The 17490-nt window shown below is 50.4% G+C and overlaps 1 protein-coding gene across 1 annotated transcript in view; it reads right to left on the reverse strand.

Annotated features, from left to right (window-relative positions):
- Positions 1–2854: 2854 nt before the first annotated feature.
- The window catches only part of DNMT1 (DNA methyltransferase 1), a 58342-nt gene continuing 43706 nt past the window's right edge, over positions 2855–17490 (reverse strand). Inside the window, exons 23-40 of the mRNA XM_041763695.1 lie at positions 17365–17490; positions 16244–16359; positions 15859–16063; positions 15646–15779; positions 14538–14711; positions 12091–12312; positions 10881–11073; positions 9835–9919; positions 9531–9659; positions 9126–9408; positions 8657–8798; positions 7413–7579; positions 6604–6781; positions 5731–5926; positions 5261–5427; positions 4978–5094; positions 3489–3579; positions 2855–3207 (exon numbers count right to left, since the gene is read on the reverse strand). The exon at positions 17365–17490 is cut by the window's right edge and continues 22 nt beyond it. Of these exons, the coding sequence (XP_041619629.1) occupies positions 3179–3207; positions 3489–3579; positions 4978–5094; positions 5261–5427; positions 5731–5926; positions 6604–6781; positions 7413–7579; positions 8657–8798; positions 9126–9408; positions 9531–9659; positions 9835–9919; positions 10881–11073; positions 12091–12312; positions 14538–14711; positions 15646–15779; positions 15859–16063; positions 16244–16359; positions 17365–17490 (2754 nt within the window). The 3' untranslated portion in view covers positions 2855–3178. The remainder of the gene's footprint in view (positions 3208–3488; positions 3580–4977; positions 5095–5260; positions 5428–5730; positions 5927–6603; positions 6782–7412; positions 7580–8656; positions 8799–9125; positions 9409–9530; positions 9660–9834; positions 9920–10880; positions 11074–12090; positions 12313–14537; positions 14712–15645; positions 15780–15858; positions 16064–16243; positions 16360–17364) is intronic.

Here is a 17490-nt window from a genome sequence, read left to right on the forward strand (position 1 = left end):
GTTGGGGAAGGGGCAGAGGGAGAAGCAGGCTCCCCACTGAGCAAGGAGCCCACTACGGGGCTCAATCCTAGGACCTGGGATCATGACCTGAGCTGAAGGCAGACGCTTAACCAACTGATCTGCCCAGGCGCCCCCAAAAGTAAACTGTTTATTTCTTTTTTATTTGTAAAGATTTTGTTTATTCATGAGAGACAGAGAGAGAGGCAGAGAGAGAGAAAGGCAGAGACAGGCAGAGGGAGAGGCAGGCTCCATGCAGGGAGCCTGATGTGGGACTCGATCCCAGGTCTCCAGGATCATGCCCTGGGCTGAAGGCGGCACCAAACCACTGAGCCACCCAGGCTGCCCGTGTAAACTGTTTCATAAGCCATTTTTAAACTAGTCTCTACACCCAACATGGGCCCCAAACTCACAATGCTGTGATGGAGAGTTGCACACTGCACTGACTGAGCTAGCCAGGCGCCCCGATAAACAGTTTAAAATAAAGGCATTCCTTCTACTTAGTAAGTAGGGACAAGCTGGTGATAGACAACACAGATGAGTCCCAAAAACATGCTGAGTGAAAAACCAGATGCATGAGCCTACATTGAACTGAATAGCTCTAAGTCCTCTATGGAGACCCAGTTGGACCAGAGGTTGCCTGGCAGCAGGGGAAGGGGGGCAGTGATGGGGGGGAGGGGCATAAGTGGTTTCTGCAGCCATGGAAACGTTCTACAGCTTGAGGATGTGGGTTCATTTATCAACATACAAGCGGTACGTTCAGGACTGGTTTCTAATAGACCCCGACAAAAACAAAACAGAAGCAAACCAAGAGCTCAGCAAGACATCCGCAAGTAGAACAGCCTTTGAGGTGTAGTTTTAATCAGCGGCACCATTTAGAGCAGGGAAAAGACAGACACGCTGGACTCGGGCAGAGGAGGTAAGGATTCTGTTGTCTGGGTCAAGGGGTCTAGGAATGGGGAAAAGGTTTAACATAATTCTCATTCTACTCACAATATACTTAAAAAAAAAAAAAAAAAAAAAGAGGAAGGGAAGGGGCAGAGGGAGAGAGAATCCTGAAACAGCCTCCACCACTGCCCCCCCCCGCCCCAGCACAGCCTGACGCAGGGCTCAATCCCATGACCCTGATTGTGACGGGAGCCAAAAATCAAGTCGGATGTTTAACGGACTGACTCACCCAAGCACCCCCTAACAATATACTTTCTAAATGAAATGTTTAGCTTTTAAAAAAGTAGGGGGGCAAACAATGTATAACAGGAAAATAAAACCCGATAGGGGAACTTTACCAGGTACTATGTCAAGCTGCTGTGTTTACCACGTACATTTGTTACCTGGTCAATAAGCAAGCCGAGGGGTTTATTTTCATCCTTACAAAAGCAATGTTATAAAGGAGAGGTCACAGAAATAAAGAAAGCACTAGTCTATGCTCTGGGTGACAGGGATAATGGAAGGCTCTGAATAATGGAAAAGCAAATAGAAATCTAACCCCTAAAAATAAGATTCCTATATGGCAAAGATGGGACAACTTATGACAAGAGTAACAAGCAAGGGGGGGGGGGTGGAAATCTAATGCCCAAATAGCAACCAGCAAGGACCAAGTCATGCAGCATCAGACCAGGAACAACATCCAGGGGCCACCAGACAGGTGAAAATGTTCAGTCACTCTTTAAAATATTAACAAGACTTTCTCTATTCCTCTGACAAGGTTTAAAGAAGCAAAAGCCAGGATAGGCAAAAGGGAAGTTGGCACTGCTGGTGGGAGCAGCATTAAAAGCTTTAGAGGGAGGGGCACCTGGGTGCCTCAGTGGTTTGAGCTTCTGCCTTCAGCTCAGGGCGTGATCCTTGGGTCCTGGGACCAAGTTCTGCATCGGGCTCCCAGCATGGAGCTTGCTTCTCTTTCCTCTGCCTGTCTCTCAAGAATAAATAAAATCTTTCAAAGAAAGAAAGGAAAACAAACAAACAAAAAAAATGTTTACACTCAATGATCCAGGAACCCCCAATATTTCCCAGAAAGAGACGGAAAAGCATGTACTACGATGTTCAACACAGCGCTCTTTCGAACAGTCTAACAGGAGGGACACCTCTAACCTCTTGGGATGGAGGTGGTTTTAAGTTTTTATGTTTGGACTATGTGTAGTCCCTTCACTCCTATGACTAAGATGTCTGTGACTCACTGAGGGGAGAGCTACAGCTAGAGGGCCACCGAGCACACCATTTACTGGTAGAGGTGGTGGGACAGGTTATTACTTACCATCTTACCAGTGGTCCTCTTGTGTCTTGTGTGCTGGTGACTAACACTTCTTTGTCTGCTTCTGCTTTGTTGGCACTTTATAGCCAAGTCCTTTCCCAAAGATAAACCAAAGAGATGGTTTGTTGGTCTTAGAATTCAGGATTCAATTAGGCTGACTTCCCAGAGAGCCTACCTAACAGATTCTTACATGGAAGGTCTATCGGTGGCTATCAGGCCAGGGCTCTTGAGTGATGCCACTCTTCTTCTTCCACCATCCACTACACAGGCTTCTACTCTCATGGTCACAAGAGACTTGGGTGCTGCACCACCAGGCATCCCACTCCTAGTCCAGAGCAAAGAAGGGCTACAATGCGGAAGGCCAACTAAGACTTGCTTTAGATTTTCCTGGAAGCCTACACTATCAAGTTCCACTTGCATCTCATTGGTCAAAATGGTCACAAGTTAAACCCCATCCCCCAGCACGTACATGGCACACCTAAAATGCTCCAAAATTCAGACAAAGCTCTGTGGAGTCCCCTTCAGCTCTGAGGAGCCCGTGCTCATCCAGACTCAGCTGAGAGTCAACCAGAAGCCCCTCAAATCACAAGTCACCAGCCAGGGTGATTTATAGGAGAGATTTATTTGAAGAAATATTACAACATATAAAAACTACATAAAGTCTTAATTTCCACTCATACAGTGGTAGATTTGATATAACGCATAATAAAAAACTTTTAAAATCCAGAATGCACAAAGTACTGCACAGTTTGATCACTAAGTCATTAGTTGATAAGCAAACCTCACAGAACAGCTCCATGTCAGCCAAGGCCACAAACACTGTGAACGACACATTTGAACTGACAGATTTTGACATGTTAGAAATACAACATCAGTGCATGTTGGGGATCCCTGGTGCCAGAAACAAGGGCGACGGGAGGGCAAAACTAGTCCTTAAGCAGTTTCCTCCTCCTTGGTTTTAACTAAAGAAAAATAAAAGGCAGAGTCATTACAGAGCACACATAGATTACCCTAAGCAGCGGGCAAGCGGAACAGGTTCAAATTGGGGGCTACATTAACAGCCAGGTGTTGACGCTAATGGCCCACCAAATAAGCACCTGCAGGAGCTCGGAATGCATATCCAGTAAGACTGCAACTGCTCACAGGGGTTCCCTAGGGATTCTCAGGCCGCCTGGGCTAGGGTCTGAGCCAGGCCTGAGGAGAGGGTCCCCCCCCAGCTGTACACCCGCTGCCCCCACTGTACCTGAGGCACTCTCTCGAGCTTTGGCCAACATACAGCGCTTGATCTCCAAGCCGATGGCTTTGGCCAGGGGCGGTGGCACAGCATTTCCCACCTGCAGGAGGCAAGGGGGAGATGCCTGGCTTGGCGTGGCCGGGGTCAGCACCAGCTCCAGGTCTTCTGCTCCTATGGGCCACCAGAGCACTTCCGCCATGATGGCTCTGGGACCCTCCCATCTGCCCACCTTCACACCCCAAACCTGATGTCAAGGGGCCTTTAAAGGGCTTTAGGTAAACTCAGATCCAGGGCAGCCAGGGTGGCTCAGCGGTTTAGCGCTGCCTTCAGCCCAGGGTGTGATCCTGGAGACCCCGGATCAAGTCCCACATCAGGCTCCCTGCATGGAGCCTGCTTCTCCCTGCCTGTGTCTCTGCCTTTCTCTCTCTCTCTTTCTCTGCCTCTCTCTCTCTCTCAAATAAATAAAATCTTAAAAAAGAAAATTGCTTCTTTAAATAAACTTTAAAAAAAAGAAAAAGTTGGGATCCCTGGGTGGCTCAGTGGTTTAGCGCCTGCCTTTGGCCCAGGGCGCGATCCTGGAGTCCCGGGATCAAATCCCACGTCGGGCTCCCGGTGCATGGAGCCTGCTTCTCCCTCTGCCTGTGTCTCTGCCTCTCTCTCTCTCTCTCTCTCTCTGTCTCTGTGACTATCATAAATAAATAAATAAAAAATTAAAAAAAAAAAAGAAAAAGTGTATTTGTTTATTTATGACAGAGAGACAGAGAGGCAGAGACACAGGAGGAGGGAGAAGCAGGCTCCATGCCGGAAGCCCGATGTGGGACTTGATCCCGGGACTCCAGGATCGCGCCCTGGGCCAAAGGCAGGCGCTAAACCGCTGAGCCACCCAGGGAACCCCAGAAAATTGCTTCTATAAAACAAAAAAACTCAGATCCAGATATAGAAGTCACCATGCTTCACTTCTGGCTAAGAGAGGTTGTTTCTAGAGAACAGGACTTGGGCAGTGGCAAGGCAGGGGTTTCTGCTCTAATCCCTAGGCACTGCTGGCTTTGTGAGCCTCGTGGAGGCATTACTTGGGTGTTTCTTAGGCGTATTTCTGCCCAACTCAACCCCCTCTGAGATCAGTGAGAGACTCTTGGTTCATTCCTACCACTGCACATTTACTCTGCTCCCTCACTGGAGTTCAGTGCCCTAGAACTTCCCACTTTGGGCTAAACCTGCCTCGAAGCTGTAAATGGCAGCTGACATGCTTAAAAATGCCTGACCCTGAGTCCCTGGGCCCTAGGGATAGGGTCCCCTTTCCTGGGAGTACTGAGGCCAACCAGCCACTGAAATCTTGGTGCTCAGTGTCCCCTTAGAAGGGACCACGTGAGTCCTGCTGACACACCCTTCCTCTGGGTCAGGCAGAGGGGCCTCTCTCCCCTTATGGCCTCTGTGGGACACCACTCAGTCCCTCGTCAAGGACGGAGGAAAAGCAGGCCCCGTTCTACTCCCCACTGACCTGTCGGTGCTTATCTAGGATGTTGCCAAACAGCCGGTAGGTATCCGGGAAGCCCTGGGAACGGGCGCACTCCCGCACGCTCACGACGCGGTGCTGCTCAGGGTGGAGAACGCGGCCCTGGGGGTGAAAGGTTAAGGTGGGGAAGGGGAACAAGACTGGGCCCACCTGCCATTTGGAGCAGGAGGAGGGAAGTGAGGAGCACTAGCTTCCAATGGGCCACTCCCACTGGCTGACCCCGTGCTGCTGTCCCCTCCCAGGGCATGACCCCAGCCCTCAGACCCACCTGCTTGCCCATGGGCTCAGGGTTGGTGACAGTCGTGCTGAAGAAGCCATCCCACTCCAGACGTCCGTAGAGGCCGGCCCAGTGGTTGTGCCTGTTCCCAGTGTGGGGCAAGCACCAGGGGATGAGGGTGTTGAACTGTCTAGCCGCGGAGTCACAGGCTTTGCCCGCTAGAAGAGAGAGTTGCAATGAGACTGTGGTTCTAGAATGGGAGGGACAGAGCAGCCAGCAGTCTCCATCCACGAAGCTTTATCATTTGATGCTCTCAGCATCTATTTACAGCAGAGATGTCTTCATTTGGCATGTCTGTGCCTCACTTGGGGCTTCAGGTCAGGGAGTGGCAGTCCCTGGTATCTCCTGCCAGGAGTCCTCTGGACTGCTGCAGGTGATCAGAATCTAAGGGGGCAAGGGGCAAGGGTGTTCAAAGTAAAACCCAAGGGAAGCCCCACCCAGGGCATGAGTAGGGTCCCCACCTTCCACACAGGAGCAGACCCCGCGGAGGGCCCCAGTGCTGCTGCAGCCGTTTTTCTTGTCATGGTATGTGTACCGCAGCTTCCTGGCCATGGTGCCATCAGAGAGCCGCACCTCAATGTTCGGCAGGTCACGCCAGTCTGAGCCTGGGGCCAAAGGGATGTGCCGCATGCGGGCGGCCACCAATGCACTCATGTCCTGAAAAGGCACAGCAGGGCCCAGCTGTCACTTCATCCAGGGAGCATTTAAGCCCCTGAGGTAGTCTGGGCACTTCTGTTCTAGGCACTGGAGACATCAGTGATGAGGAACCCCGAAGGGGTTTGTACCACAATTTGGGAGATAAACAGTAGCCCAAGTCCACAACCTGGGGACTGCGTGTGCCATGAAGATAAACAGAGCAGGGACCTAGAATAGCCTGGAGGAGAACGGGTGAAGGGACAGCTTAGGACAAGCTGAGAGGGCTTCTTGGAGGTGGTGACATATGAGCTGAGCCCTGCAGGATCAGAGAACCAGCTACAGGAAGAACTGGGTTTGGCACATCTGGGAGAACACAGAGAACATGGGCAGAAGAGATGAGGTCAGTCAGGGGGGTAGTGGCCTGCTACCTATTTAGAAAGAGCAGGAGCTCTGACGCTCTAAGTGACTGTGTGCTGCAGAGGGTACAGATGGTAGTGGCAAAAAGAAGAGCAGGAGGCGAGGTGGGGATGGGGGGGGAAGAGCCAGCTGAGAGGACGCTGATCGAGGGTGAGCAGGAAGGGACCAGGCTCAGACCCTGCTTCCGACCCCAAGCCTTGGCTGGGCTCCAACCACACGCCCCATTCTCATGGGGCCACTGGTCCAAGCAGGCCAGCGCTGCTCTGCCAAGGTGCCATTACCTTACAGATGTGATCCCTGAGGATGGGCTGGTACTGGGAGCCTCGGAGCTGCCTCTGGAACCAGGACTGAGGCTCCCCGTTGTACAGGATCTCAAGTGCCGAAGCTCCATTCCGGACCTCAGGGAGGTCAGACATTGTGTCCCGCACTGTGATGGTTCGGAATGGGCCCGAGCTTAACCTGCAACAGCACGGCAGATAGCTGAGGACTCTGGGGATCCAGGGTCCTGCTGCTCCTCCCATCACAGCTACCATATCCTGACTGCTGCCACTGCCCCCTCCGGGTAGGATGACCTAGCTCAGAAGTCAAAGGGCCGCCCAAGGTCACAAGGGCAGCATTCTGGGGATCCCTGGGTGGCGCAGCGGTTTAGTGCCTGTCTTTGGCCCAGGGCGCGATCCTGGAGACCCGGGATCGAATCCCACATCGGGCTCCTGGTGCATGGAGCCTGCTTCTCCCTCTGCCTATGTCTCTGCCTCTCTCTCTCTCTCACTGTGTGCCTATCATAAAAAAAAAAAAAAAAAAAAAGACAAAAAAAACACAAGGGCAGCATTCTTCTTAGACCCTGTCTACGACGAGGACGAGCTAGGGTACGGGCTCCGCTCACGACTACAGCCAGGTCCAGTCGCTGCCCTGCGTGCAGCGCTCACCCAGAGTTAGGGCAAGACCAAAGGTTTGGTATAGTGCTTTTACGCCAGGCCAAACACCACACTGACTGCTCTAACACGTTCTCCTTACTCAGGCCTCTTGAGAGACCTGTCGATAAGCAAACCTCCCAGGTAACACAAGCACCATACACAAGCGGGGCTCCCACCTGGTTATGTTACTGACAAACTTCTTGTCATCCACCACGACACTCAGCTGGCAGGCCCGGGGCGCGAACACATGCAGCGGCTCTGGGAACAGGGGAAGCTTCTCCCCGGGTGCCGCAGCCAGGATGATGGCCCGCCTCCGAGTCTGGGCCACGCCATACTGACCAGCCTGAGGAGAGGGCCAGACATGCACAGTCAAGCGGGCACTTCCAACCAGCCCCTAATAAACTCAGCAGGTTTACCCCCAATAAGAGTAAGTGGGACCAGATGAACAAAAGATCCTGTGCGATGGCCACTAGTCTCTGGAGAAGATGGGAGTAAACCCTGCTGGCATTTCCAGCCAGCTCTTTTGAGAGCTCTACGAGAGCGCTCATGATCTCAGCACTTGGGAGAAAAGCAGGCAGAGAGCCACGGAGCCCTGCTACTGACCTAGCAGCAAGTGGGCACAAGAGCTGCCAACAAGGTTTGACTGGTGAGCCCAAGACCCAGTGTTCCCGGTGTGGGGCACTGGGCTAGACACGGGGGAGCCAGAAGGCGAGGGAGCCAGCACGTTGCTTATGCAGACACTATCTCACTGCCTTCCAGCCAGACTCCCTTCTCATTTTTTAGCGTAGCTTCAGCTTTAGTTATATCATTAGCTGCTGAACGGATATATAGACTAGCTGCTTTTCAGATAAAGCCTAGTTCCCTCTGATCACCCATTATCTATTCACATAAAGCTACCAGTAGCTACCTGGAGTATGATCTCCCACCTTCTCCTAAGGTTTCTACGTGTGTACATTGACCCAAGAGATACTTCTGTTAAACCATAATGGTTTAGTCTGCATCTTCCTGCAATTCTGCCTTCACCACCACCCATGGGGATCTAACTGCTACCTAGAGCTCCACAGCTGGCCACCACCCTCCATCTCAAAAGGGGAGAGAAACACATGGTCCCCACTCATGCACAAGCAGATGTGACTCTTGAGACCCTAAGACACAGATGGACTTACTGGCACACCAGTTCTGTGCTCCCCAGACCTAGAAGCTGCGAGCTTCTAGGACAGATATGAGGACAGATGTGTGCTAAGAAGTGAGTACAGGCCCCAGCCGCCACCTCCCCTTCCCTCCCCAGCACCACAGCCCTATCCCATTCAACTCTCTCTTCAGTTAGAGACAACCTGCTGCAGTCCAGGGGCCACTGAGCCCCTTTCCTGTCCACACCCCTCTGCCCCCCCCTTTGCCCCCTTCCCCAAGGAAAGCCCACCTGCAACACGCCAAAGGTACACTGATAGCCCATGCGGACGAGGCAGCGGAGAGTGAGCTTCAGGACCATGGAGCGCTTGAAGGAAACAAAATTCCGGACGTTCTCCAAGAGGAAGTAGCGGGGCCGGTAGTAGTCACAGTAGCTGTGGGAGGTAGGAGAGACTACGAGGGTCATCTGCACGCACGAAATGAATGGGAAGGCTTATCTACCAGAAGCTACACCCAAATGTTTGATGTCTGCTTGTTGGGATGCCATACCCCTCAAATCCCCAAGTGTCTTGGCCGAGAAGCCAGCCACTTACTCCCTGGAAGCAAAGGCTGGGCACTTGGCCACCGCACCGGGCCTCCAGCAGCCACTCTGGCTAACCCCACTACTGTTGGCCGCTGGCACACTTGGTGTTGCAGCCCCAGGGTTGGTGGTCTCATTGCCCTCAGGCAGCCCTGAAAACAGGCGCCTCAACTCCGTTTACCTGAGAAAGGAAACCACCAGGGAGTTCTTGAACTTGGAGTAGGTACGAGAGTTGAAGCGGTTCATGCCACTAAACCCTTGGCAGGGCGGCCCACCGCACAGCATCTCCACATCTCCCTTCTGAGGCAGCTTCTGACCACGGGAGTTGGTTGCCTCCCCAGCCATGACAAGCTTCAGCAGCACGTTGCAGTCCTCCGTGAACACCGTGGATCCAGGGTTGTTTAGCCGAAACGCCTGGGCTGCAGGGTCCCACATCTCGATGGCCCACAGTGTTTCTGAGATGCCTGGGACATATGAGGACAAATGTGTGCTAAGAAGTCCCTAGAATCATACTTGAGGCAGAACTGTGACCAGAGCCAGAAAGGCCTTCTGGGTAGTTACGCGGGAAAAACCTCACGGTGTTTACCTGCTTGGTGGAACCCTTCCGACAACCCCCCACAGCCAGAAAACACATCCAAGGTCCGAAGCTTCGGAAGTTTAATTTCTGTCTCTGGTTCACTTGGCTCGCATGTTTGAGACTTTGCCTTGCCCTTCCCTGGAAGACAGGCCACAAGTCAGTCAGAGCCCCCTGACCTGCTCTCCTTAAACCCTCATTTTGAATTCACAGCAAAGAACAAGGTGACATCAGAAGCTGTGTTTTCATACACGATGACTCATTAGTCCCTGAATTATGTAAGAGACTTGAAGAGAATGTGGGAAAAACAACGTACCTTTACCCTTGCCTTTCCCTTTATTTCCAGGGCTACGGGCATGGTTTGGAGGATCTTCGAAGCTTTTGTTCTTGGCATTATAGGCCTAAGAAGGAATAAAAAAAAAAAAAAATCACAACAGTCTGGCAGAGAAACACACTGGTCCCTTTTCTAACAAAGACAATTTAAGTTAATCTGATAAAGATCCATTTAATTTCCCCCTAAATCATGGCCACAAGAGATTAGCCATCTATAAGAATATTTTGATTTTGTTACACTGGAAACAGGGCGGGGAAGGGAGAGAGTTCTACGATACAAACATTGTACATGGCCAACATTGGACTTCCTGCTATTGTAAGTACTTGGACTACGCATTCTAAACATAGGCAAAAGTGATATATTAAACCACCCATAGTGCAACCTGGGGGAAACGCAGGTATGTATCAACTTTAGATGACCCGACACCGAAGAACCACGTTCAAAAGTGACTAGCTTCATTGACAAGACGCCCAGATCCTTTCTCAATTACCAGAGCCACTGCTCAGCTGTACAGATATCACCTGGCTATAGGTGAAGGGACGGAGGGGCAGGGCCAAGTCTGCCAGGGAAAGCGGTACCTTTCCCTAACTCATGTTAAGATGCTGGTAGGGCTAGCAGAGGCCACCTAACAGTCTCCAAATAAACTGGAGGTGCACAAGGACACTCAGATGTTACTTTTGGCTTTTAAAAAAAACGTGTTAGGGGATCCCTGGGTGGCGCAGCGGTTTAGCGCCTGCCTTTGGCCCAGGGCACGATCCTGGAGACCCGGGATCGAGTCCCACATCGGGCTCCCAGTGCATGTGGCCTGCTTCTCCCTCTGCCTGTGTCTCTGCCTCTCTCTCTCTCTCTGTGACTATTATAAATAAATTTAAAAAAATAAAAAATAAAAAATAAAAAATAAATTAAAAAAACGTGTTAAGTTCCAGAACTTGAATACCATGGATTCAGACACTGGGTAATTCAGCTACTTTCCTGGGGGCTAGGACTTTGACCTGAAGCCCCTCCCTCCAGTAAGTCCAGAGTACCACCTCAAGGAAGTAGAAGCGGTCTGGGCCCCCTGCTGAGAAGTCCTGGAGGCACCCAGGCAGGTCCTCCCCATACTCCACAGTACAGCGGCCCTGCACGGCCTTGAAGTCCACCACCACCTCCTCATCACTCCAGTAAAGCAGGTTGATGTCCGCATGGTAACTTGCTGGGGTAGACTTGTGTGTGTTTTCTGGCCTGAAAATGTAAGAGTCTTTTGTTAGCAATTTTCTTTTGCTGTTAACTGACAAAGAATTAAATGGCACCACATTTCTGGGGGTGTTCAGAAAACAATGGGTGAAGACTGCAAACCCCAGTTAGGTCAGCTTGATTTTTATCCCCTTTAGCTGGCACCACCAGCTAAATGTGATTCCTTGCCATGAACTCCGCAAATGATGGGCATGAAGGAGCCAGCACATGACTAGCCCAAACAAGCCAGCCCTGCATCACAAACAGCTGCCTACTAAACATCTGGAGTTTCCTTCTCTTGCCTCTACTAGCCAGACTTCTCATTTCTTTTCCGATACAAATGATTATTACAGGGACGCCCGGGTGGCTCAGCAGTTAAGTGTCTGCCTTCAGCCCAGGTGTGATCCTGGCATCCCGGGATTGAGTCCCACATCCAGCTCCATGCAGGAGCCTGCTTCTCCCTGTGTCTCTGCCTCTCTTTCTCTGGGTCTCTCATGAATAAATAAATAAAATATTTTAAAAAAGTGATTATAAAGACTTTAAAAAAAATCTTTAATATACACTAGGTAAGTGAAGCAACCTTACAACTGTCCTTGATTAGTTTCAAGTTAGCTCCTAACCAACTAGGAGTTACTAGGATCCCAGAAGCAGACTGAGTGAAGCCAAGAACTTGGGAAAAGGACAAAGAGGAACCCCAGAAACAGGGAGGGGCACCTGGGAGGAACTGGGGGCAGAACTCAGACAATCCTAAATAGATGGCAGAGCCCACGACATTCTACCCCTGACTTTGTCATATGCTTGACTTCTGCTTAAGGATTTCTTTGGGGGAGAGAAAGCTAATGCTTTAAAACAGAGGTCTACAGAAAGACTATGAAATATAATTAAGTTACTATCAGCATCCACCAGATAACTGGAAACACTTAGAAAAACAGCCACCTCTACCGAAGTCTTAAAAAAACAGTTTCCACCTCATCTCAGACTTCTAGAAGAGTCATGCCTTCTGAAAGAGCAGAAGCCTTCACAGACCTGTAGAATTTGTTGATTCTGATCTTGATGTCGGTTTCATTAGGCCTCCCATTGCTCTTCTTGGTACAGAAGATTTCTTTTATTCGGCCAATTCGATATGGCTCAGGGGCATCCAGGTTACTGCCTTTGATGTAATCAGAGTATTTCCGGTAGTGTTCTGGATATAGATCTTCATCCACAGGCTCCTTCCGTGGGCGTTTCACGGGACTGGACAGCTTGATGCTGCAGAGAAGCAAGAATCATGCATAACTGAACACAAAACCATAAAAAGCAATTACCTCAGCCTGACCAGCCAATAACAACTACTACTTAAATCCAAACACTTTATAAGCTAATGTAGCTAAGCTAAGCTAATGTAGATTTACAGAGAAATATTAAATCTCATTCCTAGTTTAAAATGAGCATTCTTGGGATCCCTGGGTGGCGCAGTGGTTTGGCTCCTGCCTTTGGCCCAGGGCCTGATCCTGGAGACCCGGGATCAAATCCCACATCGGGCTCCCGGTGCATGGAGCCTGCTTCTCCCTCTGCCTATGTCTCTGCCTCTCTCTCTCTCTGTGTGTGACTATCATAAATAAATAAAAATTAAAAAAATAAATAAATAAATAAAATGAGCATTCTTGAGATGCCTGGGTGGCTCAGTTAGCTAAATGTCTGCCTTCAGCTCGGGTCATCATCTCAGAGTCCTGGGTTCAAGCCCTGTATCGGGCTCCCTGCTCAGTGGGGAGCCTGCTTCTCCCTCTGTCTGCCCCTCCCTACACCGCCCCAACTCGTGTGCATGCTCACTTTCTCAAGTAAGTAAAATCTTTAAAAAATAAGATAAAAATAATCACCTTCCATGTGTGCACTGCTGGCTACAGTAGCTGCTGACACTGCCTGAATATGCCCAGCTCCTGGCCACATGAAAGGACTGCACTTCCTGGCCTGTGACTCATTCCGTTCAAGAAGTGTGAGACGTGACACACAAACATTTCTTGAGTGTCATGTGAACACTAAACTGCCAGGAAAACCTCCAACACACTTTCCCTTGGCTCAGACTGGCAACTTTGAGAAGGCAGTGGTTCCACAAGCTTGGTTCCCTGAGTGACCCAACCAGTCAAGTGTCCTGCCGAACCATGATGGACACATACTAGAGGCAAGAAGGAAACCTCCCCATTTGTGGGCTTGTTACCAAGGCATGACCTATGCTCTCCCAACTGAGGTGCTACTAGAGGTGATGCTACTTAAAGAATGGGGCAGAGACTCATGGACTAGGCAAGCCGAAATTTGGCCTATGAAGGCAAAGCTGGTCATTAATTAGGCTACACACTTTCGAGGCTGCCATTCAGGAAAGTAGCTGCCAGACTTTCCTACCAGGCTGCCTTAGTCTGACAGGTTCCAAAGGTGCTTCTGAGCACCTGTGTGGACGCCCTGCTGCACAGTGAGCACTGGGGCAGACAGCACCTTGGGCATCCCCCGCTCCACAAAGGACAGGGGAGCTCAGGGGGCTACAAGCACCAACTATATAAGGCTGAGGGGCCCCTGCCCTCTGTTCTGTAATTCACAGTAATTTTTTTTTTAAAGATTTTATTTATTTATTCTTGAGAAATAGAAGGAGAGACAGAGCCAGAGACACAGGCAGAGACAGAGCCAGAGACACAGGCAGAGACAGAGCCAGAGACACAGGCAGAGACAGAGCCAGAGACACAGGCAGAGACAGAGCCAGAGACACAGGCAGAGGGAGAAGCAGGCTCCACGCACCAGGAGCCCGACGTGGGATTCGATCCCGGTTCTCCAGGATCGCGCCCTGGGCCAAAGGCAGGCGCCAAACCGCTGTGCCACCCAGGGATCCCTGTAATTCACAGTAATTGAATTGAGGGCAGGCACTGGAGGAAAATGCAACTGCAAATCGGCAGATGAAGTTCAGAAAGGTTGGCTGTAAAGGCAATCATGCACTAGTTCCTAGGACAAAGACTGGATCCAGTTGGAAATTCCTTGGATTTGTCCCCGAACAGCCCCAACCCTCTGATGAGCAAAGAGGTCTCAATACCTCCTGGTAAATAGGGTTACAACTCACATTTGTTTAAGCTCTACTCTAGGCCAGGTGCTGGGCTAAGTGCTTGCAACCAACTTCATCCTAAGAGCCCGGCAGGCGAGGCACTCCTCCCACAGACAGGGACTAAGAGGAGATGGTCTCTGCCCTGGAGCCTCACGGCTGGGCAGGGCCCCACTTCTGGCACCAGCGCCCCCTTAGCCAGCGCATGCTCGGACATCCTTGAGGCTTACAGCTTCACTCTGCAATGAGCTAGACTCCCTATACACTGGAGGGGTGGCTATCGCTGACACCATAAATACAACAGTGACAGTTTAGGCAGCAACTAGTCCTGGGATCCAGAGTGGAGGACACTGCAAAGCCAACCCTGTACTGGCCCAGAGCTCATGACCATGACCTGGGCAAAGGGGGCACTCACTTGAACGTGAAGGCCTCGGGGAGGAGGTAGACGCCATCACCCACTCGATACTGGATGCCGTTCTTGGTGGCTGAGCTGTATAGAACCCGGTTGTCCAGGTCTTCAAGCTGTTCCAGGACCCTTGGAATTTCTTTTTGCCTCATTTCAGCCAGACGGGCACAGCTTACACAGAACCTGGAGTGAAAGACAGAAGCAAAAGACCCTGAGCTGATTGGTAGTGGCTGTAGCAGCAGTCAGTGGTCTCAGAGACTCTGATGACCAATGGAGAATATCTGCAGGTATTTGAAGGAACTAGCTTTCCTTTAGTTCATGTTCACACTTTGAAAATTCTTACTTGGGACCAAAGACACAACACAAAAAAATGACAAGCCAATCCTACTTTTGAGTATTTGATAAAAACCCTAAGAAAAAAAAAAAAAAAAAGCAAAACCCAGAAGACAAACAGAATATAGAATACAGTAAAGAATATTCCAGTCAGAACTCCATGTCTCATATTATTATCTTTAAAGGCTGAAAAGCTAGTTGGTAAAATTCAACATTAGCTAGAAATGGCCTTCATTAGAGATCAAGTCAAAGGGCAGCACACCAGGCTGACTGGAGAAGCACCAGAAGCATGTATGCCAGTCCTCCCAGCCTTCGCCCCATCAGCATTGCTGCTGCCCTAAGAGGCACCAATGCCACATTTGGTCCAAACAAGTAAGGTACAGAGGTTACCAAGGAAGGCATGGGGCACTGAACATCTGAAGGAAATTTTAAAAAGTGAGCCTCTTTAAAAGCAGTCACTTGCCAGTTAGAATACAGTGGCATCAAAGGTATCACTTATGAAAGAAAGCATCTAAGAAACACAAGGAAACATGCAAGGTCTGTAGCATAAATGCCGAAGAGCACACAAACAGACACACTCTGCTCCTGGGTAGGAGAGTTTCTCATGAAGGTAACCCCACGCCCAGGCTGTTCATAGACTTAAAGCAACTGCAACCAAGTCAGGCTGGACTTGGATTACTGCGGGAAAGAAACCCTGCCAGACAGAAGCACATGAAAGTCAGGAGTGATGCGCAGAGCAGCAGAGCGCCCCAGAACACCACCGGAGCCCAGTCCCGGCACTCACTTGTACTTGTTGTCCTCCGTTGGCTGGGTTTTCGGAGGGGACTCAAATCTCGCATAGTCTTGATCATACCACAGCTGGTAGAAGTAGGTCTTTCCGTCGTCCTCTGTTATCAGAGCCTCAGGATCCATGCCTCCCTTTGAGCACAAGGACCCGGTGTCAGCCACGACCCCACGCATGTGAGGGAAGGGCATCCAAGGGGCGCTGGCCACTCACCTCCAAGGCCCAGTTTTCCGATGGAGCTTTATAGACAACCTTCACCTTGCTGTGGATGTATGACAGCTGCATGTCCTCACATTCATCTACCAGGAAAAGCTCCAAGGGGTCTGATGTGGCTCCAAGGACTGTGTCTGTCCCAGCACAGAACCAGTGGGCATGAAACATCTGCCCGTTGCTACTGTCTTCCCACAGCGCAGTGACCCTGGAGTTGGAAGAAAGTCCCTCACTTGACTGGCAAGTCTGGACTGAGTCTACTTAGGGGAACTCATTTTCTTTTTGCAGTGAGCCTAGCAAAGAACCGCTGTGCTATCTGCATATAAGCCTCTCCCAGTTGTCTAAGAGAAAGTGTTTTCTGAAGTCAAGCAAAGGAAAAGATACAAACCTTGCTAGATACAGCGGTTTTGAAGAGTCATCTGGAATAACAGAGACACAGTCTCCCACTTCCAGGGTTTCTGAATCGATGCAAACCTTCTTATAGTAATCCTTCTTCCCATCAGTCTGCAAATGACAGCTTTATTTCAGGGGAGGATGGGTTTGAAGGTCCAGGGTAGGCCTGACCTGCTTGTTCCTATTACGTTATGTAAAAGCCTCATTCCTAATAATTTCATTAAGACACAAAGCTCTACTGACCTGGCTACTACAGAAAATCTCTACCTCCCTTGGCTGGAAATCTGCATGAAGAGCACTCACATGCACTCCTTGTCAGCTCTGCCCTTCAGTGTCAGCAACAAGTCAGATTCCAGCATTTGATTTTAAACAGCACTAATCCCAACTACTAGCCACAGTCCTAAGGCCACATCCTAGTCCCAACTCCTGTCAGCTGTGAGGACCTACTTCTTCCACAAGGAAAGCTAATTTCCACCTGACTCTCCCCCAGATCTTTGTTGGCTAGTTCCTCGCCAACCTTCTGGGTCTCAGCTAAGATGCTGCTTCCTCGGGAAGCCTCCAAGCCCCCAACCTCCCTCCAGCCCTCTACCCACAGGGCAGTACACGTGCCTACCCTCCCGTACTAGAGGATCAGGACCACAGGACAGGGGCTGAGCCCCGTCCAGACCTATAACAGCACCTGGCATGGGTAAGCCTCACGCTACAGACCAGACCTTTGGCTTATAGACATCAAGTAAGCAACGGTGAAAGAACATTCACCTCCAGCTTTGGTAAAAGTTGTGCCTTAGATAATCATAGAACTATGGGGAGGCAATCTGCTAGTGCCACAAAAACACCCATACCCCCAACCAGAGGGGGCAATGATGGCTCTCTTTGAAATAAGCTTCAAAGGAGAACCAGCCTGACACTGAGGACAGTGTCAAATGCCCATTTTGGAATGTTAGCAAAATGGAGTCTGGGGCACACACATTTCTGGTGCATGGCTAAGGGCCTTGGCCTCTCCCACTGGCCCTGGTCCTCTCTGCGGCAAAAATGAGCAGGTTTCTCCATGATACACAGGAGACAACTCCTTTCGCAGATGTATGACAGGAAGTAGACCGTCTTCTCCAGGATTACCTTGACAGCATCTCCAACCCAAGAGATCCGATTCTTGTTCTGTTTCTTTTTCTTCCCCTGGTGCATTTTTTTGGGTGATGGCATCTCTGGAATATTGTCATCGACTTCTTCATCGTCATCTGCCTC

Source organism: Vulpes lagopus, chromosome 7 (genome assembly GCF_018345385.1).
Source record: "Vulpes lagopus strain Blue_001 chromosome 7, ASM1834538v1, whole genome shotgun sequence".
In the NCBI taxonomy this organism is placed as follows: domain Eukaryota; kingdom Metazoa; phylum Chordata; class Mammalia; order Carnivora; family Canidae; genus Vulpes; species Vulpes lagopus.